General features: G+C 40.0%; 1 protein-coding gene across 5 annotated transcripts in view; it reads right to left on the bottom strand.

The window, feature by feature from the left end:
- Positions 1-1,608: 1,608 nt before the first annotated feature.
- LOC126035436 (A disintegrin and metalloproteinase with thrombospondin motifs 6-like) overlaps positions 1,609-27,416 on the bottom strand; it is a 233,380-nt gene continuing 207,572 nt past the window's right edge. For 4 of the 5 annotated variants that reach the window (XM_049793985.1, XM_049793986.1, XM_049793983.1 and 1 more), the window contains 3 exons: positions 16,074-16,250; positions 12,367-12,523; positions 1,609-5,314 (listed from right to left, as the gene is read on the bottom strand). In XM_049793985.1, coding sequence (XP_049649942.1) covers positions 5,205-5,314; positions 12,367-12,523; positions 16,074-16,250 — 444 coding nt within the window. In that variant the 3' untranslated portion in view covers positions 1,609-5,204. Of the gene's footprint in view, positions 5,315-5,678; positions 6,135-12,366; positions 12,524-16,073; positions 16,251-27,416 lie in introns of those variants that run through there. The other variant, XM_049793987.1, reaches the window with a different exon arrangement.

Below are 27,416 nucleotides of genomic sequence, written 5' to 3'. Positions count from 1 at the left end.
AGGGACTATCTACCGGTATATCAGGTAAATGGCTCTCCTCCTTTTTGAGGGTACTTCTCCGTGAGTCCCCTCCCGGGCCAGAAACTTCACCCTTTTTCTGTCCCACCTTTTTGAGGGTACTTCTCTGTGAGTCCCCTCCCGGGCCAGAAACTTCACCCTTTTTCTGTCCCACCTTTTTGAGGGTACTTCTCTGTGAGTCCCCTCCCAGGCCAGAATCTTCACTCTTTTTCTGTCCCACCTTTTTGAGGGTACTTCTCCGTGAGTCCCCTCCCGGGCCAGAAACTTTACTCTTTTTCTGTCCCATCGTCCTGAGGTGCCTTCTTTCTCTCAATACCTTTCCTTTCCCTCCTTCGGTGGCCAAGTCCCTCGCGGGAGATTGGAACCGCACCTAGAAGAGGTCCGCACTCGCTTCGCAGAGTTTTCTGCATCTCACACACTCGCACACTCAAGGAATCCCTTCCCCAACCAGCGGTTTATACTTACGTATCTCTGCCGCCTGGATCTTCGTGCATGATTTTACAGGGTGTTAGGAGAGCTCATCTTTCTTTCCTTGCTTGCTACGCTCAGGTAATTTGGGTACGTGAAGGTCAGAGCGAGTCTGGAGCAGGACCTGCCAATCCAGGACCATCCAAAGATGGGGGCGCCCTCCCGAGTTGGGGTCACGCACCAGCCTGACTCTGATCACGTCGGGGTCACCAAAATTGTTATAAATCGACAAAGCCAATTCTATATAAAATTCATAAATTTATTGAGAATAGCAAGCAAGCAGCGCTGGGCGGCCGGGGAGTCCGCGCTCCACCAACGGCTCGCGACTTTCTGTTATAGTTACATTCCTTTTATACAGTTCATGCACCCCTTTCTTGTAAATCTCCGCCTTGTCTTGCTGCTTCTTTCTTCACTCCTGCAGGTTTGTTAATGGGTAGCTTCCGTCAATCTTCTCAAGGGAGAGTGTCTTTTGATATGGAGAAATGCAGTCCTGGTAGAGTCAATCCCCTTATCTGGTAAATTATAGCCTTTGTCTTTTCCCTCCTTATCTAGTAAGTTGTAGTTGTTGTCTTTTCTCGTGACCTTTACACAACATTTAGGCAAGCCTTGCTTATTTACATAAAGCATTTGTTCAATCACAATGTGTCCCTTCCCCCTTCCCGATTGGTATGTAAGCCTTATTGTCTTCTTTTAATTCAACACGAATTACACAATGTCAGGGAACAATTTGGTTCCCTGTCGATCACAATAACCAAAATTATTAAATGCCTTATCAAAACATTTAAGGTTCTCTGTACTTTCTTTAACATCTTACTCATAGTAGTAGATTGATTATTTTCATTAAACTAGATTTTAACTGTTATTCTAGAGAAACAAGAAATATTTCATAGGACTTGATCAGATGTTTCAGTACAGGATATTTTTACTATATCAGGTAAGAAAAGAAGCATCTCTCAGCAACAGTGACCTAAGCATCAAGTCTTCTGAACTGACTTTGGTTTTTATTTTAAAAAACATTATAGCTTCAGATAAAATCTTAAAAGCTCAATGCAAGAAGGACATTTTATTGTTATTGTTATTATTGACTGGCTGTTAAGGAAATCATTCCAAGAAGTACAGGATATTTTGCTGCCATTAATTTCATTCTTGATCTACATTTATTGCTTAAGCTAAAATATTATCTAATAATGTACATGATCACATTCTTGACTTTTCCTTTTCCTTTTTGTTTTGCTTATATATGACAAAAATTGCTGCTGTCAAGGACAGTATTCTGGCATAACATATGGATGTTACTTGAAAGAAAACACATATATTTTTATGCAACTGACGAAGCAAATGTGAAGCATACAGAATTCTAGCAACTGTAAGTCAGGGAATAGACAACTATACCATGGGTATCATTCCTAAAAGCTGTAGTTTTATTTTACTAAATTATCTATGTTAAAAACAAATCTGTGCCTGGTGTGGAATTTCACTGCATCAAGTGTTACAATATATTTTTTTCATTACAAGCAGGAGAATGCATATAGAACAAGTGTTAAGAAACATGACAATAAATTAGAATATAATTTACAAAAGCAAAAAATAATAACAAAGTAACAGTGTACCACATTAATACCAAGTATAAAATAATAAGAAAACTAATCACAATAATACAAAGGTAATTTCAGTCTGTATTATTAAGGATATCTATGTGACATTCACTCCATTACAAAGTTCCTAACAAAATGGACTATTTTTGGGTGTACACACCCTGAGGGGTTAATATGGAGATTTTTCTTTCTGTTTTGATCTTCTTCAGCTGATAGTATTTCTCAGTGGAAGTACTGGCACCAGATTGATTTCTGCATTTAGTATTCCACTATTTGATTCTAGGCTTGTCATATTTATAGCCTATACAAATAGTCCTATTATCACTATTTAGGAATATAACACTATTTAGCTTAGATTATATAGATGGCTACAGTGTAGCAGCAGCAATGAACTGTGCTGTGGAAACCAATTATTTTTCATTGAATTAGGCTTCATTTTTCAGTCTTAGTCTGAAACATTGCTTAGTTTGTAAATCCACGTACATTCTGTGTTTTGTTCCCTTTAAAAATATAATTCGATGTTGCTCCAGGGAGTTCTTTAAATTCCAACCTCAGTGCTGTTATGTTGCAGAGTAAACATCAGACTCCCTACTGTTCTAGCACCAGTAAGAGAGCAAAATGTATCTTTGGAAACACTCCTTACAATTTTAATATCCTAAGTGAGGTAAAAAAAAAAGGTTCTTTTGAATACATAGAAAACCTTTTTCTTGTTAGCTGAAAAGACACATTAGCTGATAAACAAAATCATTCCCTGGAGAAAACTGGACCCTGATACAAAGAGGCATCTTGCTTACAGAATGCCATAGCAACCCCTTTCCCTTTTATCTCTTTTTTGACCTAACCAGGGTATGCTAGCACCAAGGCATTTTGTCAAAAGGATATAGAAAGTCCATTCACTTAACAGAGGACTACATACTGCCCTTAATCCATATGTGCAACTCCTAAAGATTGGGGTTTTGTATCTACTGGTGTCAGTTTTAACAGGAGTTGTTTACATGGTGATGAGAGCAGCAGATAAGCATTTGTGAATACATGCAAGCCAACTGAAAAGGAATTTCACTGGTCACGGGCATATGGAAGTGGAAATACTGGCAAGAGGTAGCAGATGACAGGAATTTGATGGTCATGAATATGTGGGCTACACAAAACCCCACAGATAGATTGTCAATATGTTGGGGGGATTTCATAGCATGAGTCCTGTTAACAATATCTATTGTTCCATGTTAATTCACATTAGTAAATAGTGTGCATCACATTTGGCTTGTTATTGGTAAAATACACCAATACACTTCAATCTCATGATATTTTTAAATTATTTTTCACTAAAAAGAGTACTTTTTTTAAAAAGTGGTATTTGAGTTAGAATTTGTAACACATTATTGTTCACATATTTTTAATAACGCTACAACAAAGGAGGCATAGTTGGACACAAAAGCACATTCATCAAGTACCTGCTACAAACTGCAAGTGTTCAAGTACAATATATTAATAGAAACAAGTACCCACTTATCTCCTTGTCGAGTCTGTTACTGAAAAGTGAAGGGGAAGAGGAGCATGACATTAAACTTTTTTATGGCAGATTCTTGAATGTGACTTGCCTAAGTAGTTTGGTTTTACATTAAAAAAATGCGAAGTATTTGGTGAATATTAAAAATACAGTAATGTGAAATAAGTAGAGTATGGCAGCAGAATTGTTAGGGCATCTAGCTACTAATCTAGAGGCATGGGTTTGTTCCAGTCTCATACTGAAAGCTGCCCCTAGCTTTAAATATGGTCCAGCTTTAAATATGTACCTGGCCATTTAGGTGAAGGTGGCCAGACTCATTCTAGCCACCCCTTTTCCAGTGTGCCTTTCTCCTGATAGCCCAACAGGCCTCTTGGCTCAAGCACACTTTTAACTTCTCATTTGAACAGAACCTAGATATCTCCATGAGTCTTATTCTTTGGTTGTAATCTTTGTCCACTCAGATGTCGTCTCCTGAACCGTACATTCACATATTCTTTCTCATAAACAAATGCCCTTCTGCTATGGTATCAAAGAAGGGAACATCTGGAACCCATTTTAACTTTCAGCTTTGCAAAGGATTGTTGCTATTACGCAGTAGGCTTATCTTTTTCACTGGAACTCCTTGGTGTTGGAGAATCAAAAGTAACATGTAAACCAGATCTAGACGCCCACAAAGTTGTATTTTCTTTGTGGCTGGTGTTGTAAACAGAAGTGAGCTGCAGTCAAAGTGAAAATTCTAAGTAACTTGTATGATAGTAGTGAAGAAGCTGGCAATCTGGTCTTCACCACTACTGGAGTCTGCTTCCTCCATGATATTTCAATATGTTCCCTTTCAGTGGAAAATTCAGCTTCACTTTTACAATTGTAAGATGGCTATAAACCTTCAACACAGATTTCATTTCATAGCACACTTGTATTTCATGCACCACTGCAATAACTGTTGCACCTCTTAAAACTAAGTCCCTCATAGTTGTTCTATTTAGTACAGCTTTATATATGGCTCACAGCAGTGTTCAGGAAATATGGATTACTCCAAAGGGAATTAGGAGGAATGAAGGAAAAATACATATTGTTTTAATTTCTGCTCCTTAAATAACATTTCCAATCTCATTTTATAATTTAAATTGTGGTGCTGTGTTGTGAGATAAAATAGTTAACATTTTTAAGCTATGACAACACTTTTTTGATTCTTCTTTACTTCCATAGTAGACCAAGTCATAACAGCTACATTTTAAAAAGTTTTAAATACAAATGGATTCAGTGTCATTGCTAAGTCCATAATAAAAATTATTTTAATGGTCCAAGGAGGTAAACAGACTATTGGATTTAGTCAAAAGAACACAAATGTTCCACAGTAAGCTATTCTATATGTGCTGTGTGGATCTTTCCAATTTGGCATGCCCTCCTTATACTGTGTCCAGCACTTTGGATGAATAAATCCCACTTCACAGAAGTTAAAATAATATTGAAATCCTGTCAGCTGGGGCTGACCAGTGGTTACATTTTCCACAGGGTAATGCATTTGCAAGGACGTCAATCTCATTCCGCTGTGTGGCTCTCTTCAATGGATGCTTTTCCACAATAATAACAACGCACATTCTCGTGCTTTCTGTGGGTCAGTGTCCTTGGCAGGTCTTGCAGCACATCTGTCTGAAGTATGCTCGACTGCAGAACTTGAACTTCAACACCAGTGGGCAATATGCCACTTTGTTCACATCTTTGCACTCTAATAATTAAGGGCATTAAAGAGAAAAAATCAGAAATAAAAATTAAAGTACAAAGAAAATTTGACATTTAATATGCTGCTTCTCTATCCATCCACCTTGCCCTCTTTGTAACTGCTCTTTCTAGTCCAGCCTAGTGCACGCAATATATTTTAAAAAGCCATAAAAATGTTTGCAGGGCTTCTCTCACAGACATTTAGGAGTGTGCCCACTTTATCTTGAAAGAATTACCATTTATTGGGATAAATGGTCACTTTAGACAGCTAGGAAATATGAGTCATTTTTCTTACAATACTTTTATATCTTCTTTCTCAGGAGTTATTTTATTCATCTGTGAGAGGTTATCCAAAATCTAACATGATTTGCACTATTTGGTACCATGCCTGTGCATTTGTAAGAATCCTTGAAATAGAATATGCATTGCAGCTAATGGGTGGAGAAAACAACAAGTGTTATAAATAAAGGCACCAACAGTGTGAGTTCAGTGACTGGACTGAATGGTGGATTATACTTTAGGCTTGGTTCCATACATCCATGCTGTCTTTTATGCAGGAGGAAAAGCCATTTTTATGCCTGTAATTGACATGTAAGAGCTTTTTTTCATACTTGTGTTTTCCCTATATGCTGGGCTTACTGCCTCAGCAGAACCTTGTCATACTGGCAGGTAACTCTTCCAGGAAGGGAGAACAAGAGCTCAGCCATGCAAAGGAAGGATTACTTCTTTTCCATCCCACACAGGTTGTATCTAAAGTGACTTGTGGGTGTACATTACAGGAGCACTGCTGGAGTATGCTGTGGTTCTCCTCTGGCTCAGTTTCCTTTCTGTAGAAAGAAGGTGGGAATAGGGAATGGAATAGTTTGTTCCGTGCCCAGTTCTTATTCTGATTATAGCTGGAGAGATGGCTGTATCTGAGAGCTCAATGGTATGCTCAGGTTCTACAGCTCAGATGTTGCTACTGCAGATTTGCTTTGCACTGGAGTGAATATTGTGATAGATGCCTGATAGGGGATTTTTAGTTAAAAGCATTTGCACAGTTTCTTCCAGACTGATATTAAAATAGGACTTTGGCAAGGAGCCTTGCTTCACATATAGGAAGATGGAAGAGATGTATACAGAGAAAAAGCAAAACCCACAAGTCTGAATTGCAAAAATGAAGTTGGTGGGAAGAATGAAATTAGATTAATTTCTCAGAAAATAATTTGTCTTAAAAGAATGCTGTAAATTTTTACTGTTTTAAGGTTGCATTTGATACTGGCTTCCTCCTACAATCTTTCTCAAATTACAATAGCTATAAAGAAAATGTGAATAAAAATGAGATAAACTAGCAGTACTTTGACTATTATCATATTTTGTATTGATTTGATATCCAGAAGTGAAGACTGGAGGCCAGGATATGCTGTTGCTGCGAGGCCTGACAGAACAACAGTCTTTGACTCCGAGATGACTGTGAGCCAAATATGAAAGAGACAACAGACAGACATACCAAACAGGTAGAAAAAGAAAAAATTAATAGTGAAACAAACACAATCATCATGTACAATCCTTCAGCTACTCCTATTTGTCTTCCTTCTATATATGACCTCCTAGTACAATATTTTTGCTCCAGAATAGGTAGTTATGGACAGTGCAGTCATGCTGCAAGCATACTGTAGTAGCAAGTTAAGTGCAGATGACAATTTTTAGTATTTGAACCTAGGAAAGCATTAGTGAGGCTGAAATTCAGGGTCTGTACTGTACAGTATTTCCAATAATGACAATGTGCATGCTTTCTAGCTAGACAAGTAGAGGTCATGAAATGATTTAAACTTTCATTTCATTAACACAGGTATAGTGCTTTCATTGTAATTTTTTACTCCACCTACCCAATGTTTTATGTACTACTATTCTACTTTTTTAATTCTCAATTTGGAAACAGATTTGGATGTCAGCAGAAAAGACATTGGGGGTAGCTGGTTTAAACAGACACATTTCTCTATCAGCAACTGCAGGTGGTCACTATTTTATTTCAAAAACTCTTCCCAAAAGAGGTCAAATATCTTCCAGAAATATTTCAGGCCCTTGTGTTTGTGGAGACTGGGAATATAGGAGAGACAGATGGTGAATTATAAATGGAGTGAGGAAAAAAAGGTTCACCTGATCTTGACAGAATGTAAAAAGTTCACTCAATCCCCAAAATAACCCTCATATATGTTGTATTTAGTTAAATACAGGTAAAGCCACTAACTTCATTTTTGCTAAAAGTAGGATTTGAAGTTATCCCATTTCATATTTCTTTATGTTATTCTTCCTCTTGACTAAAACTGGACCCTGTTCAGCCAATACCATTTGGACAGCAGCGAGACAATATTCTGGAAGTTGCCCACAACTTCTGTTTTAAAAAACATTTTTGAAATAGATATGGTGGCTGATGAAGTAGCCTATTATTCATAGGACTGTGGTTGGATGGAAGAGGTTTAGCAGAGCCCTTTTTGTTCCTAGTAACTACTGTTAATAAGTTTAAATAATCTACATGCATTAATCTCGCCTTTCCTGAACTTTGTGGCCAGATCTGACAATACTGTGATATTAAGTATCACATTACAGTAATAAAAACACAGAATGTCACTGTGCCTTCAGCTAAAAAGACTGCAAAGACATACCACAAAAAATACAAGGAAAACTGAAATGACATAAAAATAGATAAAATAGTTTTTCAGGTAAAGTTTCAGATGGCCATTAGCAGTCTAGATTCAGCAGATATACATACACACACACACTTACAGAATAAAATCATTCTGAATACATTTCAAATTGTGTGGTACATGCTACCTGTAGTTCACTTCCAACAGCAAATGTAATGTTACCCTCATCAGTGGCAGTCTCAAAACCTCATCTACAATATTCTGAATCTCCAACAAACAGTTTAAAGAAAACAAAGAGCTAAATCAGATGTAAAATGTGACAAGATATATTGAAACTTTCTTTTACTATTTCTATATCCCTAAAATTTTGACTCTTATTTTATGTAAACAACCTTTACTTTCCCCAAGAAAGTACTTTTAAACTTTACTAACATGATCATTATACTGCAGAGTGGTTCAAGCTTTCTCAAAAACATGTATATACTTATCTTGGGTTACCAAAATTAAATTGCCTGGAAATTGATAAATGGGTCCCATAGGCTGTGAACACTGGAGTTTGGGGAGTAAAGGGAATGAGGTTCGCTGGGGTTTGAAATGGGAAGGGAATCCCCTCAGCTAGTCTGACCCTGCTGCAAACCAACGACCTATTGTTGAAGTTGCTTTTACCCCACAACGGGGCCCAAAGCACAAGGCAGTGCTACTAGGTGGCATGTGGACAAAGTCTCTGTGTGCTAGCAGATATGCTCTGCTAACGCACGTGGATTCCCAAGGGGCAGAACCCTCCCTCTGAGAGGCCTGACTCCTTCCCTGAAACCCAAATACAGATACACAGTTCACATCCCACTGCACATGGAGAGTGACAGATGCATGCATACAGGCACAGAATACTCCTTTCACAAATACATCCACAAGGAAATACCAGAACTCAAATACTTCTTGCTTAGAAAGTATTATCTTTCAAAAAATACTTGTGCTCTTTAGGATTAGTTAGTTCTTGAAATCTTAAAAGCTTTCCATCATCTCTAGTATGCTGAAAAATTTTGCCTCCCTGTTTAAAGGGTAACACTTTACTAACACAGATGTCAGCTCCTCTTGTGTCTAAGAGGATTTTTTTAAAGCCGAAAGTGTAAGCAAAAAATGTGCAATACATGCACATTATTCTGCAAAAAAATCACAGTTTATGCTTCTTAAATTAAGCATTTAATAGTAGCTCTGAAATGTTTATAAATTAGGATTTATATTTAAGAAATGCTTACCAAAATATTGAAAAAGATATCTTGAAGACAAATTTTTTGTCTAATTTTGGGATAGGGTACCGTTAGTATTTAATGGATTGCAACTAGGTTCTTGTGAAAGGATGTAGGTATTTTAAATTGTTAAGTGAACTTTGAGAATATATTTACTTTTGAGCCATTTGAGCCACTTAACTGCTTACAAATAACCAGTGGTTTCCAGTAAATACCTTCAATGTGGGACAAAAGCAAACATGGGGTGCTAAGTGGCAATGTTTTGGGAACTGTATCTACTGGAAGAGATTGTGCTATATCTTTTTCCCCTCAATTCTTCCTAGGACTTATTAGCTCAAGCAAAGTACTGTGCTAATGAGGCTGCATGGCTGTCAGTAAGGAGCTGGCTCGTGCCTGGCCAACTCCGAGTGCAGGCCAAAGAGCTAATGTCCATCTGGAATACTATGTAAGTGGTTTTCAACATATTCAATTTGTGGATCCCAAAAATTTTCCAGTGAAAATGTAGGTCCCTGGAAAACACTATTGCTGACAGGCTTGCTTTTCATAGTTTCCCTGCACAGTTCTACTTTAAAGAAGTCCATGGCCACGCAGTGTCCATAGATCACACACAGAAAATCCCTGATTGTATTCATCTACAGGAGATCAGTGTATTTTCCTGACAATATTAAAGAATTACTAACAAAATGACTATAAATAAGAACATGACTTTTTCCATCTTGAAATTAAGAGGAGACTGAGACTAATTATGCACTTAGAAGTACTTTATTACTTCCTTACTTTGGAGAAAGACATCTGTGTTTGGAAATAAAATATAGATTCATAGAATCATAGAATAGCTTGGGTTGGAAGGGGTCTTAAAGATCATCTAGTTCCAACCCCTCTGCCATAGACAGGGACACCTTCCACTGGACCAGGTTGCTCAAAGCCCCATCCAACCTGGCCTTGAACACTTCCAGGGAGGGGACATCCAAAACTTCTCTGGGCAACCTGTTCCAGTGCCTCACCACCCTCACAGTAAATAATTTCTTCCCAATATCTAATCTAAATCTACTGTCTTTCATTTTAAATCCATTACCCCTCCTCCTATCACTATGCTCCCTGATAAAGAGTCCTTCCCCATCTTTCCTGTAGGCCCCCTTTAAGTACTGGAAGGATGCTATAAGGTCTCCCCAGAGCCTTCTCTTCTCTAGGCTAAACAACCTGTCTTTGTGGCAGGCAGATTTATGGACATAATTTTTACAACTGCTACTCTTTGTGATCATTTGCAGTTCACTCATTTGCTAAATACAGCATAGTCAATTAAAATAGGCTATCCGACAAGGTATAGAATTCAGCACACTGCTACAAGTAATAGAGAGTCACATCTCCTTTCTTTTAATAGCACATATATAGTATTTCAGGAGTTCCCTGAAGGGTTTAAACTGAGCAAGGGTCTCCATAGTTTTTCCCCTAGGCCCTCCACTCTCCATCCTGAGGACTGAGCTTCTGCAAGGGTGTCGTGGTTTAACCCCAGCTGGCAACTAAGCACCACACAGCCACTTGCTCACTCCTCCCCCAGTAGGATAAGGGAGAGAATCGGAAGGGTAAAAGTGAGAAAACTCATGGGTTGAGATAAAGACAATTTAATAGGTAAAGCAAAAGCTGCGCACACAAGCAAAGCAAAACAAGGAATTCATTCACCACTTCCCATCGGCAGACAGGGGTTCAGCCATCTCCAGGAAAGCAGGGCTCCATCATGCGTAACGGTTACTTGGGAAGACAAATGTCATAGCTCCAAACGTCCCCCCCTTCCTTCTTCTTCCCCCAGCTTTATATGCTGAGCATAATGTCATATGGTATGGAATGTTCCTTTTTGGTTAGTTGGGGTCAGCTGTCCCAGCTGTGTCCCCTCCCAACTTCTTGTGCACCCCCAGCCTACTCACTGGTGGGGTGATGTGAGAAGCAGAAAAGGCCTTGACTCTGTGTAAGCACTGCTCAGCAATAACAAAAACATCCCTGAATTATCAACGCTGTTTCCAGCACAAATCCAAAACATAGCCCCATACTAGCTTCTATGAAGAAAATTAACTGTATCCCAGCCAAAACCAGCACAACACCAAATTGGGGAAGACTGTAGCATAAATTTGCCTTTTTTGATTTAAAATCAGAGTATTTGTTCCATATAAATAGGATATTAAACTTCAGTGTAGTTGGAGAACCTGTGTAAAATATGCTCCATTACATACTGCACAGAGATTAGTTACATTAAAAGGAGCAGCTTTAGTGACATTGTGAAGTCAAGCACTCAAAATTTAGGGAATACCTGTTTTAAGAGAACTATTATTGCTGTGCAATCTTTCTTTATTTTTGGACATGTGTGTTTTGGTAATTTTTGATTCCTTTTCCCCTTCCACACAAAATGGAATGTACTCATCTGGTGAGCAACTATTCTAAATTTTTACAATCAGTAAGGAAACTTTTTTTTACTGCCTAGCACATAAATTGTACTTTGACGACAGAATTTCTTAATAGGTTGGCTTGGACAATTTATGAGTCCAGATCTGGAGCCTTTCATAAGCATTAACAAGCTTATTTTGACATTATTATCTAATATATCCTCTAGCAAAAACATGTTATGATTAAGTTAGTTAATAATCTGATTAAATTAGGCTGTATCATGTAAAAAACCCTGTAATTATTTCAAATAGGCATTATAAATCCAAGACATTCAAAGTTAATTAGAAGAAGAACAGGCTTGTAGCACCGTGCAGCATTAAATCTGTGGTCCCAGTCTTTCAATGAACATGCGATCAACTATTCTTGCCACTACGTTGTTATGTTAACCACTGATGAAGCAGGTAACAGTTCAGTGGATGAGAAGTATATCATGGTCCCCCTGCTACGATGGACATTTCCATTGAACCAATGAAGTGACTGGAACATTAATAACACAAAATGACAGTATTTTGTCCATGACTTAGGCTATATATTTTTAAGGGTGTTTTTTTTAAACGAAGAACCTGTATTTAGGTTTTTATTGACTTCACCTTTGAACTACAATGACTAATTAGAAAATAATTGTAAAAAATTCAATCACAGGCTGAGAGATGATGTAATGTAGACTTTTACTAATAAATTAATGCAGTAATACTGACCATGTTACTTTACTCTTTCCAGAATAAATTATATTAAGATGGCAAACTTACCTTCTGTGTTGGAAATGGGAGTACTGTCACATTTACTTTCACACTGCTGCATTGATGGAGGTCTAAGTGTTTCCGGACACTCACTGGATGCTTGTCCGGTGTATGAGAGGCACTGTACTGTTCGCATCTGTTGCCCAAGACCACACTGTGCAGAACACTGAAAATAAGAGATAAAAAAGTAAACCAAATTGGATCCAATTTTTAAATGTAAAACAAGATAACAGGAAAGCAATCAGGAACAGTACACATACACAAATTTTAAAAAAGACAAGCATCTGAAGAGATTTGGTTAATACATAAAATCATTTTCATAAGATAGCTTAGATTTTGGGGTTTTTTTTGACAGTATATGCAACCACTTGTCTTTCAAAGAAATAAGACACAATACAATGTTACATCCCTGAACAGCTTGGGTTTGAGGTATAAGAATATAATTTACACTATTTCATATATCATGTCTGAGTATTAAGTGTATGTTTTCAAGACAGAAATCATTTACTTTAGAACAAAGTAGAAAAACCAAGGAGAACAAGCATTCAAATCTGCTAGAGGACTTTCTTATGGAAAAGGGAAAGTATCTTTCAAACAAAAACACTTTGCTGTTTCAAAATATTTTTTTAATTTCTATAACTAAACAGTGTTTTTAGGACATATCAATTTAAGATAAATGCACACCTGGACAACTAGCATAAAAGAAAAGTCAATTAGACTGTAATATCACAAAACTGTATCCCAGCCAAAACCAGCACAAAGAGGATCCCCTTGGCCTTTCTGAGCACAAGGATTTTCCATGGGGATTGCACACTCTGCCTACCCATAGAAGACATATCCTCTCCACTGTAGGGGTACTTTGGGATGGGGCCTGAGGTCTCCACCAATTCATCCAGGCCCTGCCCTGGGATCCCCTCACTACCTGGGATTTCCTCGGCCCCTCACTCCCTCCCAGCTTCCCTACTCCAGCTCATGGACCCATTCTCCGTCCCCACCCTCTGGCCCCAGGGGCCATGTCTGCAGCTCTCCCAGCCTGGCAGGATGCCTCCCTCTCAGAGCATCCCTGTCAATGAACATACCTCAGAGCTGCAGCCCCACCATTGCTCCCCCAGCTCTACTGCCTGCCTTCCACTGTGGAGGACCTTGGCTGGACCAAGGGGCCTGGGGAGGATATTGACCTTGACAAGATTACAGTGTTCCCATGAGACAACAAGAAAGAACGAGAAGCATGCCTGGGAAACTAAGTTTAAGGAATGTGTTGACCATTTGCAGTTGTGATAAGGAACCTGAAAAAGTCACCCAATGAGGGGTGAGAAAAACAACTTCTGACAACTTTTTGACCAATAAGGGACAGACATATGTATAAGGTAACAAGTATAATGGGTATAAATTTGCTGGCTTGTAGTAATAAAAAAACCTTCTTTGCTTGTACTATAAGAATGCATACTTGTCATTTGTCCGTCTCGACGGCGACATTCCACCTCAGCTCAAGCCCTCCCACTCACATGCAGGGACTTCTTCAGAGCTGCGTGGCTGCTCACCATGGCATCCCCTTCACTTCTCCAGGAGAGGGGGCAGCCCCCCATGAGCCAGAGGCTGTGCAGCAATTGCTGCTCAGTCCATCCCATGCAGCTGGTGAAGGCCATGGGTGCTCCTTACCCAGGGTGCTCCCCAGACCCAGGGCTTCCCAGTGTAAAGCCAACCCATGTCCAGTGCTCAGCCTCCCCTCAGGTGCTGGCGGCAGAGACCCATCACAGCAGGGAGCTCAGCAACTCTCCACACCACACATGAGTGACCAGGGCAACCCCCAGCCCTGGGCCAGACCCCATGATAGGTGCATGCACACCAGCACCCTGGCCTGGCTGCAGCTCCATGCTGCCATGGGCCACAGTTGGGCTCCCAAAAAGGACCAAGGGACATCCAGTGCCGAGGGCAGGGGGGCTGCTGGCTGAATTTGAAAGATGCCCTGGAAACAGCATGTTTCTTGAGTGCAGCCCACTCCTGCATGTCTGCTAGGTGATGGGAAGGCCATGTCCCACAGAAACCGATTTGATGCAATGCTGTCCCACTGTTCCATAATATTTGCTCTTTCAAAATATTTTTGAATTTCTATAACTAAACAGTGTTTTTAGGACATGTCAATTTAAGATAAATGCATACCGGGACAACTAGCATAAAAGAAAAGTCAATTAGACTGTAATACCACAAATTATTGTCTCCTGGTTAGTTAAGCTAAGGTGTTTTATTTTCATTAGTGGCAAATTACTCCGCAAACTTAGAATCTGAAATATCAAGTTATTGTTCAATAACAGGCCATTGATCATAACTGAGATGCAAAAACATAATGAAAAAGAAGGAAATTCAGTATATCCTATTTAGAAACACCACATAACGGCAGCACCATTCAGCCTGTGGTGCAACAATTTAGATCCCTGACTGGTAATTAAGCATATTTTATGTAAAATTACATAGATCTTGGAAAAATTGTTGGGTGGCTATATATCTTAGTAAAATTTTAATTGGGTTTGTATTTCCATTATGTTTCTTAACTAAGTTAAATGTGTTTAAAAAATATGAAACCTTGCAACATCGCTGTATCCCAAAATACCCTTCTAAAAACCTGTAATAAGGACTATTTAATTTAAATAAAATAATGCATAGAATCGTAGAATATCTCAAGATGGAAGGGACCCATAAGGATCATCGAGTCCAACTCCCTGCTCCTCGCAGGACTTTCGAAAACTAAACCATATGACAAAGAGCGCCATCCAGATGCTCCTTGAATTCTGACAGGCTTGGTGCCGTGACCACTTCCCTGGGGAGCCTGTTCCAGTGACCGACCACCGTCTCAGTGAAGAACCTTTTCCTAATGTCCAATCTGAACTTAGAATTATAGAATGGTTTGGGTTGGAAGGGATCTTAAAGATCATCTAGTTTGAACCCCTTGGCCATGGGCAGGGACACCTTCCACTGGACCAGGTTGCTCAAAGCCCCATCCAGCCTGGCCTTGAACACTTCCGGGGAGGGGACATCCAAAACTTCTCTGGGCAACCTGTTCCAGTGCCTCACCACCCTCACAGTAAACTATTTCTTCCCAATATCTAATCTAAATCTACCCTCTTTCATTTTAAAACCATTACCCCTCATCCTATTGCTACACTGCCTGATAAAGAGTCCCTCCCCATCTTTCCTGTAGGCCCCCTTTAAGTACTGGAAGACAGCTATAATGTCTCCCCAGAGCCTTCTCTTTTCCAGGCTAAACAACCCCAACTCTCTCAGCCTATCCTCATAGGGGAGGTGCTCTATCCCCCTGATCATCTTCATGGCCCTCCTCTGGACCCGCTCGAGCATGTCCATGTCTTTCTTATGCTGGGGGCCCCAGAGCTGGATGCAGTACTCCAGGTGGGGTCTCACAAGAGCGGAGTGGAGGGAGAGAATCACCTCCCTCAACCTGCTAGCCACACTTCTTTTGCATACAGAATGCAAAATGCATATCGAAACTCATCCAGTAGAATCTAGATTACTGTTAGCAAATCCTTTATAGTTCAGCAGACAACTATCATTCAAAATAACATTTCAGTCTGAGACAAACAGGGGAGAAGCTTTTGCTTCAGTCATGGGAACCATCTCTTATCCATTTCCAGCAACCTTTTATCTTTAAAGGTACTAATGTGTAGGAGACTAATGGCAATAAATACTTATATGAACTATCTTACCTGTCCCCAGTCTCCAGTAACCCAGCGAGGAGGAGGACATCGGCCTAAACTACAGCGGATGCAGACTGGAGGTTTGCTTTCCTCTTGACATTGCGTGGCTGGAAAAGTTTTTAAAAGATCGCTACTTTTGCACAGAACAATTCGGTGTTTGAATCCTGGGCCACACTTTGGCGTGCACTGAAAAAATATTTATATAAATGAATAATGAAAATCTCAGTAAAAAGTCAATAAACATGTCAGAAATGCTATTATGGAAAATAGGAGTATATATTTATGTTCTTATAATTAAACTATAATCACAATTTTCCCAAGATGATGATGATTTTGAAATGTTTAGAAACACAAACAAGCTGACTGATGATTGCTTTATTAAGTTAAAGTTTTTATAAGTTTTAATATGATAAAAGCACATTTCCTTTGCTATTTATATTTAGTCTATTGTGCTACTATTTACTTTTATACATAAAAAGCCTTTAGGTTAGGTTTAAGATAAGCACTTTGCTGCAGAGTAGAAAGGTCTGCCACATGTAACATTATTATGAAACAAACTTGAGTGTGCATTTCAGAAATTAAAAGTAGAACTCTGTTCTTAATATGACCTTAGTACAATCTTTCTCCACCTCACTTACAGACCACTGAGCTACAATGAACACACCTTTCCCAATAAACATATGGGAAGATAAATGCTTTACTGGACTCCACAGATACCAGATTATTGGTTCAGATAGAAATACTGTACCCTCTCCCCTACAATGCATGCTTTTCTCTCTTTTCCTATTTAAATTTTAATTCTGTTTCCTCACAGTTCTTGTTTTTCCTCCTTTTATCGCTCCTCTGCTCATTCTAGCAGCAAGCAGATAAAAAACCAGTAATTTAAAAAGAAGCAAGTCTGAAGACCTCTGCTTTTCCTCCTCTTTCTTCATATTGGTTCCCCCACCTTCTCCTTCCTTTTTCCTGACTATTAACTGTCATTTACATTAGCATAAATGCAGAATGGGTTAGAGACAAATGCTAACAAAATTAAGACCTTCCCCAAATCAGTCCCTCTTTAACAGTTGAGCAGGAGTTTTTGCACGCACAGTTTTAGAATTCCCTATAGGCTTGTTAACCTTTATCCCATAAGCATATCTGCAGTATTTGAATCAGAATCAATTTCTGATACCATAAATCCTACACACAGATTACGCTAAACCTGTCAAGAGTAGAACTGCCTTTCATAAGAAAGAAGCTGCAGAGACAAAACACTAGGAAATAATACTATGTGGAACTGAGGCAAAATTCAAGAGGTGGCACGCCAAAGGCCTTCCACCCATCAAAACAGGTCATTATATAATTGGGGGAAAAAGAAAAATCCCTAAGATTCATTTTCAGAAAATGACTTGAGTGATCCAAACTTTACTGTTGTATGCCTAATTCTGAAGCATCTCTGCCTAATTTAAAGACACTTTAAAGCAGTTCCACAGTACTAAGTTATCAATATTCCCTATACATTTGTAAAGGTATATATATGAATATATACATATACAGTGGGATTGAATGCACCCTCAGCAAATTTGCAGATGACACCAAGATGAGTGGTGGTGTTGACACACCTGAGGGACAGGATGCCATCCAGAGGGACCTGGACAGGCTAGAGAAGTGGGCCCGTGTGAACCTCATGAGGCTCAACAAGGCCTGCACCTGGGTTGAGGCAACCCCAAACAAGAAGATATAGGCTGGGCAATGATAGGATTAAGAGCAACCCTGCAGAGAAGGACTTGGGATATTGGTGGATGAAAACCTGAATATGAGCTGGCAATGTGCGCTTGCAGCCCAGAAAGCCAAATGCATCCTGGGCTGTATGCAAAAGAAGTGTGGCTAGCAGGTTGAGGGAGGTGATTCTCTCCCTCCACTCTGCTCTTGTGAGACCCCACCTGGAGTACTGCATCCAGCTCTGGGGCCCCCAGCATAAGAAAGACATGGACATGCTCGAGCGGGTCCAGAGGAGGGCCATGAAGATGATCAGGGGGATAGAGCACCTCCCCTATGAGGATAGGCTGAGAGAGTTGGGGTTGTTTAGCCTGGAAAAGAGAAGGCTCTGGGGAGACATTATAGCTGTCTTCCAGTACTTAAAGGGGGCCTACAGGAAAGATGGGGAGGGACTCTTTATCAGGCAGTGTAGCAATAGGATGAGGGGTAATGGTTTTAAAATGAAAGAGGGTAGATTTAGATTAGATATTGGGAAGAAATAGTTTACTGTGAGGGTGGTGAGGCACTGGAACAGGTTGCCCAGAGAAGTTTTGGATGTCCCCTCCCCGGAAGTGTTCAAGGCCAGGCTGGATGGGGCTTTGAGCAACCTGGTCCAGTGGAAGGTGTCCCTGCCCATGGCCAAGGGGTTCAAACTAGATGATCTTTAAGATCCCTTCCAACCCAAACAATTCTATGATACATCAAAACAAGATCTTTAAAAGAATCTCTCAGTGGGAGTCACCTAAACTAGTCAATACAGAATAGAAAGGTTTATCCTAAATCTGATCTCTGCTTAGATTTAGGATTTTAAACTGGGTTGCAAAGAGATGGGTCCTCCATTCGGACTTTATAATCCAGAACTGCAAAGTGGGTATATAAACACTTTCCTTAAAACCTAACCTTTCATTTCCTGTCCTATTCTAGCCTTTCCTATCAAGGTATTGCCTCCTTATCTACAATAGTTCAGTGTTCAGAATTCTCATACAGAAAAGCCAGATTCAATCCTCCTCATGCTGCAGGGGCTTTGTGGGAGACTGAAAGAGTTAATCTCTCAAACATTGTGGTGGGGCAAGTTCTGCTTAACATCGAATTCTGCATAACAACGAACCCTGCATAGCAATGAACCACAGGTGAAAAGAAGCCAATCAGCACAGATCAGCACAGGACATCAGCAACAGGACTGGGAGGGCCTGCAGGAGTATGTACAGCTCCCCGTTCTGATATGCTGAGCAGGGCAGCTCACCATGCATGGCCAAAGATCAAACAATGGTCATGTCTGCAGGGAAGGTGAAGTTACTCCCAAAACAACCCCCAAGCCCACCGACCCATTTCCCAAAGGTTCTGGAAGCACAAACCACGCATGACACCTAATTAGCCTATTGAGTTCAAGTGCCTGCCCGAAGGAGGGGCAAGGAGATGATAAAAGGGGCACAAACTGAAGCCCCACGCACGTGCACCCACCGTAACTGGACCCAGGACTGGTGACATCTTTTTTTTTTCTTTTCCTCTTTCTCTCTCTGTCTTGCGGTCTCTTTCTCTTTCCTTTTTCATAACCCCTACACCTCATCCCTTTAGACATAAACTGTTGACCAAGTCTGGGACTAGGAGTGGATCCAGCCGCCCCTAGGCTCTTCTCTGAGGAGGAGTCTAGAAAGCAAGGGGGTCCACTCTGAACCTTGTGACCCAACGGGAGGGATCTCCTTCTTCCCTGAATTGATGTATATGGTTACCATGGGTTACACGGTTGACTGAGGTAGTTCCGTGGCAATTCCTTTTGAGAGCAACCACGCCACGCCACCTACTGTTAACGCCTTCCAAGTTCAGTTTGCTTCTGCCACGAGTAAAAGGTTTAACTGGTTGTTTGGTGTCGTTTCACCTTAGGCTGAGGGAATTCCGAATTCACCACGACCCCTCCCTGGTCTGTCCAGCCCGGGTTCTGACAGGCTTTAACCCCAAATCTTGTGTACCCCAAATATCTACCTACTAGAAAACTAGGGGAAGGAGGGAAGGAAGGGAAGGAAGAGAAGGAAGATCTCTATCTCTCTGGCTGAACTGCAAAAATAATTAAATATTAATGCTAAATAGAGACCAAAAAAGAATGACAATGAATATGTCAGGTCTTCAGCATCATGATCATGACTCCTCAGTTCTGGTCCAAATTCCATGGAATGTTGCATGTATTTCCTCCCATGAATATTTCATATAACATGCATAAGACTTTTGAGCAGGAACTAGAAGCAAGTGCCCCTTCCTAGCTGAGTGCTTAAAAACACTTGCACTTAGTCTCCTCTTCCCAGGGACTGAGCATTCTGTGAAAAGCAAACAGAAAAGAGACAAGGTTGAAAGGACCCGCCTGTCATCATAAGAGTAGTCTACAGATTAGTGATCAGTTCACTTTGTAGAACAGCAGGAGGCAGAGAGGCTTAAAATCCCTCAGAGTTGCACAGAGCTGTGTTCTGCACTCTGGGTGTTGCATTCTAAAACCTGAAATATTATAAAAATGCAAAAAAGCAAGCTATCACCAGACAACTCTTAAAATAGACCAGTAGCTATTGCTGTACCTCATGTAGAACTTGGTTCATTAGACATGCTCTAAGAATGTCTTCTAAATTGAGGCCTTTGGAGAGGATATGTGGAGAAATGTCTAGTGTGTGAATCACTTGTGTGGCTTTGGCAAGAGGCTGGTACTCAGCTTCTCTTATGTGTCAAGACAGGCAAGTAGTACTTCCGATAATCAGTGAATAAATGTCAAAACCCAATGTGCCTATGGAGTTTCATTATCTCTAGAATATGGTAGCAAATAAGCAAGAGTTTGAGGATCAAAATTTGAGTTTAGGTGCATCCATTTTCTAGTCCGGCTTGAAGACATGTTCTTTATCTATGACTAAGCTGCCATTTGAGAAAAATCTTTCAGCTACTGCTACCAGAAGGAAACAACATTCCTTAAAAAAAAACAACCCAATTTTTTTGAGTCATAGTCAAAATTCCACTAAATAAGATTGACTACACCCTGTCCCCAGAAATTAAAGTGAAGTAAGGAAATAGGTTGCCTACAATAATACTGAATCACCAAAAATAAAAAGCATCAGTAGAATTTAACAAAAAATTTATGTCTCCACAGCAAATGAAAGACAGAATACACAGACAAAAAAACCCCCAGGAAACAGTGTCTCCCATTGCCACATGCTTCTAGAATTTTTGACTCACTTGGTGAAAGTCATGACTAACAGTAATATGAATGCAAAGGAAGTGTGCTTGTCTGATAAGGTGTCCTGGTTTCAGCTGGGATAGAGCTAATTGTCTTCCTAGTAGCTGGTACAGTGCTATGTTTTGAGTTCAGTATGAGAAGAATGTTGATAACACTGATGTTTTCAGTTGTTGTTAAGTAGTGTTTAGTCTAAACTCAAGGATTTTTCAGCTTCTCATGTCCAGCCAGCGAGAAAGCTGGAGGGGCACAAGAAGTTGGCACAGGACACAGCCAGGGCACCTGACCCAAACTGGCCAATGGTGTATTCCATACCATGTGACATCACATCTAGTATTGAAACTGGGGGGAGTGGAGGTGGGGGGATCGCCACTGGGGGACTAACTGGGCGTCGATCAGCGGGTAGTGAGCAATTGCACTGTGCATCATTTGTACATTCCAAGCCTTTTATCATTACTGCTGTCACTTTATTAGTGTTATCATTATTAGTTTCTTCTTTTTATTTTCTATTAAACAGTTCTTATCTCAACCCATGAGTTTTACTTCTTTTCCCAGTTTTCTCCCCCATTCCACTGGGTTGGGGGGGAAGTGAGTGAGCGGCTGCATGGTGCTTAGTTGCTGGCTGGGATTAAACCACAACATAAGGCTCTTCCCAAGACATCCTTAGATTATTTTTTTGCTGGTTTATATTTTATTATCTGTAAAAATAGAAAATAATTAATTTACAGTAGGCAGAATAATTCAGTCAAAGCTCAATTATTGCAAAGCATAAAAAATTTTATGGCGAAACTGATGTTACCTGAGAATGACTACATTCTGCTAGGCAAGCCACTGTTAGCTTTAATTACTATTTGATATAAGCACTTTTACATTCTCCTAAGGACAGTTCTAAAATTGCTTAATTTGTATCAAGTATTGCTTGTTTTGACTATAAAACCAAAGCTTTAGAACTTGCATTCCAGAGAAAATTAGCAAGATTTGCCATTGGCTTCAATGGAAGCAGTATTCAACTCTTCCACTTTGAGTTCACTCTTGTTTTCATTTTCATGCTTCCGTCAGAAAATCATATATATACATATATATATATATAAATGTTTATATGTATATTACTATAGGGATTTAAATACACTATATTTCTGGGAACACTGAACAGAAAAAAAAGCAATTTTTCTCATTATTTTAAAATTGTATCATCAGTCAAGACACTCTGCCAAGCTACACCAGGCAAAATTAATATCAAAAAAAGTCAGCATTTTTTCACAATCCTGACAAAATACCACCACAACCAGAAGCTTAGCAGAGATTTAGTCTTTAGATTAGAACACTTTTGTTCAAAATTATAACACATTCCTGTTGTATGAAAGCCTGGTTATGAAGGCCTTTAAAAGCTGCTCAAGCTTCTTACGAGGCTGGCAATGTTGATGGATCTAAGGATGATGTATATGTGAGCAAAGCCTAGAGGAGGTAGCTAAAGAGGAATAGTATATAGTCAACATATATTTATGGCTCTGTAACTTGTCATATGGCTACTATTATTTGCTAGTACTGAGATGATGCCTAGATATTCCAATCAGAAATAAAGTATCATGATAACACACACAAAGAACTTCTTACAAACTATCAATGCCACGGATGTGGTATGAAAGAGTCTTCAACTGAACATCCCTTTCTACTCATCCATTTGTTCCTTCTCACTCCTTTCCAAGTGAGATTCATTTTCAAAAGGCTGGAATACACTGTACCTTTTCAGGTAGGGACAAGGACCATTTAAAACCTTTTCTGTCTTGATTATGGTGCCCTACTTCTTGTGAGAAATGCTGGCTAACAGTGGGGTAAAAAAAAATAATATTGTTCTGCATGTAGAACAAGACACACTTTAAGATTCACTGTGTCATTTCCAGGTTTCTTGAGGTCCTGCTCTACACTGAGAAAAGTTGCTGAAAGAAATTGCTTACCTATAGGTTACAGGCTATAAAGCTGACAACTTTTTAGAGAACTGATTCAAAAAATATTTTATCTTAAACCTGAATAAAACTAGAGACAGATTCAGGTATACTCTGGGAATGACTATCTGTTTTATGATAGTGGATTATCTACAAAATCTATTACAAATAACAGGAGATTCAGAATATAAGCAAAAGCATGTGTATGATAAATTAATGAAAACAAAAAAATTTTCAAAAGTTCACATTATATTTTAGAAGAAGTTTTTTGATATAAAAGCTCACTAAAATGGCATTTCATTCATAATTCCTTACGGAACAAAACCAAACGGTCGAGCAATACAGCAAATGGAAACATTTTTCTTTTGTTCAATAAAAAATAACATATATAATGATAAAATATATTTGTGTATTAGGTTTGCGTGGCAAGGTTTTGGTAGCTGGGGGGCTACAGGGATGGTGTGTGGAATTATTGCTGGAGGTGACTTATTGATATGTCCCCCTCTTAAGGGAAGGTAAACCTCCAGGGTGGAATGCAGTGGATATACATGAAATCTGTTCCATAATAATTCCCTAAGCAACGTAACCTGCAACCTTAGATGTTAGCAACACCAGGGGAGCTTGGTATGCTGACTCTGAGAGAAACAACACAGAGGGTGGAGCAGAGTGGAGACACTGCAGCCAGGCCCTGTGATAATCACCACAGGGATGGGGAACTGGAACTACTGGAATAAGAATGGAAGGTCCCTGCATTGAATCCACTGAAGCAAGGAGGTGAAACAATGGGGTTCTGTCAACTCTATGGCCTTACTTCTGATTTATATCATAAATGCCCAGTTCTCTGGGTGAACTTTGCTCATTATAATCTCATTATAATACCAAAACACACCTCCATCCCAAAAACTACCTGCCTCCAAGGTGCGACCACCCCTCACTGAGCATGTGCTCTGAATTTTCTCTAGCATGTACCTTTGAAAGTAAAGCGAGGAGATTTTATACCAATCATAATAAAGGTATATATGACTAGAGTCACTCGAGCTCCACCCAAAAATAAGAAAATAGTATAAAAGGGCTTAAGAGAGGAGGAATGTTAGGGAAGACACCATCATAGACAAGTCAAGAGGATATCGCTGACTTCTGGGATCAGTCGATGGGCTGAACCTCTCCCCCCCCCCCCACCAGGGATACCTACTGGGTAAGATTCAAACCCTTGGTTATACTGAGTCCTTCCCCAGGAAACTTAGAAATCTTTACAGAGTTTTTCCATAATTTAACGTGTTTGTAGTCAACTGTATTATTCATATTCTTGGTACTTGCACGTGCTTTGCAGACAGTGTATTTATCAATGGCAATCCAAAAGAATCTGTAATTCTGTTGCTTTAATAAACTGTACTGTTCATTAAATCTAGCCATGATAGTTCATTGAACGGGAACCAAACTTCTTAAGTCTGGCCATGATAGTTCATTGAATGCAATTAGATTGAAAGTATATTATGCTATTTGTGCATCCGTAATTGTGGTAGTTCAATATATTGAATGCGACTGGACATATAGTGTTGAATTGGGGACCCTTTAATGCAGCATGGCTTCTGTGAGAAGCTGCTAGAAGCTTCCCCTATGTCCGACGGAGCCAATGCCAGCCGGCTCTAAGACAGACCAGCCGCCGGCCAAGGCTGAGCCAAGCAGCGACAGTGGTAGCGCCTCTGTGATAACATATTTAAGGAGGAGATAAAACTGCTGCACAGAAACTGCAGCCGGGAGAGAGGAGTGAGAATATGTGAGAGAAACAACCCTGCAGACACCACGGTCCATGAAGGAGGAGGGGGAGGATGTGCTCCAGGTACCAGAGCAGAGATTCCCCTGCAGCCTGCAATGAAGACCACGGTGAAGCAGGTTGTCCCCCTGCAGCCCATGGAGGTCCACAGTGGAGCAGAAATCCACTTGCAGCCGATGGAGGACCCCACGCCGGAGCAGTTGGATGCCCAAAGGAGGCTGTGACCCCGTGGGGAGCCTGTGCTGGAGCAGGCTCCTAGCAGGACCCGTGCACCCTGTGGAGAGAGGAGCCCACTCTGGAGCAGGTTTGTTGGCAAGACTTGTGACTCCATGGGGGACCCACGCTGGAGCAGTCTGTTCCTGAAGGACTGCACCCCATGGAAAGGACCCATGCTGGAGCAGTTTGTGGGACGGACCCATGTTGGAGAAGTTCGTGGAGAACTGTCTCCTGTGGGAGGGACCCCATGCTGGAGCAGGGGAAGAGTGTGAGGAGGAAGGAGGGGCAGAGACAACATGTGACGAACTGACTGCAACCCCCATTCCCCATCCCCCTGCACCGCTCAGGGGAGGAGGAGGTAGAGAAAATCAAAAGTGAAGTTGTGCCTAGGAAGAAGGGAGGGGTGGGGGGAAGGTGTTTTAAGATTTGGTTTCATTTCTCATTACCCTACTCTAATTTGATTAGTAATGAATTAATTTCCCCAAGTCAAGTCTGTTTTGCCCATGACGGTATTTGGTGAGTTATCTCTCCCTGCCCTTATCTGGACCCACAAGCCTTTTGTTATATTTTTCTCCCCTTGTCCAGCTGAGGAGGGGGAGTGATAGAGCAGCTTGGTGGGCACCTGGCGGCCAGCCAAGGTTAACCCACCACAATTTGTCTACACAAGTAGTTTCTTCAGCTAAGAAGAACAGATGGAGATTATACAAGCGTGAAATTCAAACAAAAAGGAGATGAACAACAACAGCTTCCATGGCAGCTCATAACACTGTGATTTAACATGCAGATATTACTACTTTTAAGTACTGCTATAATGTTTAGACTATTATTAACTAATAATGGATGGTGTCTCCATTCTTGGAGATACTCAAAAGCCATCTGGACATGGTCCTGGGCAGTCGGCTCTAGGTGGCCCTGCTTGAGCAGGGGGGATTGGACAAGATGACCTCCAGAGGTCCTTTCCAACCTCAACCATCATTCTGTGATTCTGTGAACTATATTACCTGTATTAACAAATTATGTTAAGAACTGTTCTGTACCAGTTGTATGGGTGCTCACAGTGATGCTAGTAGGCCTCCTTCTTTATGCTTTGAATTTTGAGAGGCTGTAACAATGTTTGGAGCTAAAAGTATCTGTGCATAGAAGCGATCTGTGCAACTACAGGCACATTAAACTTCTTTATAGTATTCAGTTATTTATAATTTATTTTGAATTAAAGACTTTAAAGGCAAGCAAATACACAGAAAATGAGATACAATGAATCATGGGCATATCATTGTTAGATCATTCCAGTTTACTCTAATAGTCTCCTTTCTTTTTTTTAGGCAAAGTAAGTGGAGCAGTTCTAACTTACCTTGGCTTCAGTAAAGTGTTTGAAAGGGGGATTACAACTGGGTAAAGTTTAGGATTTGAGAGATGCAACCTGCAAAGACCTTCTAGGATCAGTCATGGGACTGATCTGATTAATATTTCTTTATAGTCTACTTAATGATGTTCATACAACAGTAGTTTCAGTTGTTCAGCATTACTGAAATTAGTGTCTGGCACAGGTAACTAACTGACCTTGATGCTACAGAGGTATGCTCTACAGAAAGAACTGGACAACTGTGAAGACATGAATAACTGAAATGAAGTGAAATTTGGCAGTATGATGTGCAAGAGCATACGTTTAAAAAAAAATAACAAGAACATCTATTTAAACTAGGAGATCACTAACTGAAATGAAAAAAGGAGGATAAAGGTCTGGATATATTAACAGAGCATAAGATGACTAAGTAATCAATATGCGATAGCTGAGGAACAGGAGGAGGTCATTTAGGGTATACTGATACACTTTAGGTTATGGGTATTTTCAATAGAGGCAGGAAACAAAAGGATGAGGCACATGTGAAACCTCTGGGATATTATATACATTTAACTCTAATAATCCATTCCCAAAAAGATGACTTCAAACTGAAACATGAAAGCAGAATGTGGTCAAGATTAATTCCTTTCCGACATATAATAAGTGGAAAGGAAGAGGAGCTGTTTCAGATAACAAAAGCAAACAGGTATAAACTGGCATAGAACTAGACCATTAGACCACTTCTTGCAATTCAAAGACTAAAGTTCAGGAATAGTTTTCCAAGAAACAGTAGGATAAAACCCCAAATTAACTAATTTTAAAACAGACATTTTTGCATTCTGATTTGCATGTGATGCAGTCCCATTCGAATGTATCACAGATCAATCTATCTTCTTTCAGCTGCACTGGTTCACATCCTTCAAATTTAACACTTGAATCAGTATAAGGTCACAATTTGGCTTATACTATAAGGGTTATCACTATATTTAACAAAAGATGTTCTTTCTTTAATAAAAAGAATACCAATTTTCAGGTCTGTTGCTAAGAAAGGTGATGCTTTACATCAGCATGGTTACTTCAGAAAAAAACCTAGCAAATTATTCTGGCTTCTGATATTGTAAACCCATCATCTCTG

The sequence above is a fragment of the Accipiter gentilis genome, chromosome W (assembly GCF_929443795.1).
Source record: "Accipiter gentilis chromosome W, bAccGen1.1, whole genome shotgun sequence".
Taxonomy (NCBI): Eukaryota; Metazoa; Chordata; class Aves; order Accipitriformes; family Accipitridae; genus Astur; species Astur gentilis.
Note: the sequence above shows the minus strand (reverse complement) of the source record. Positions and strands in the feature narration are given on the sequence as shown.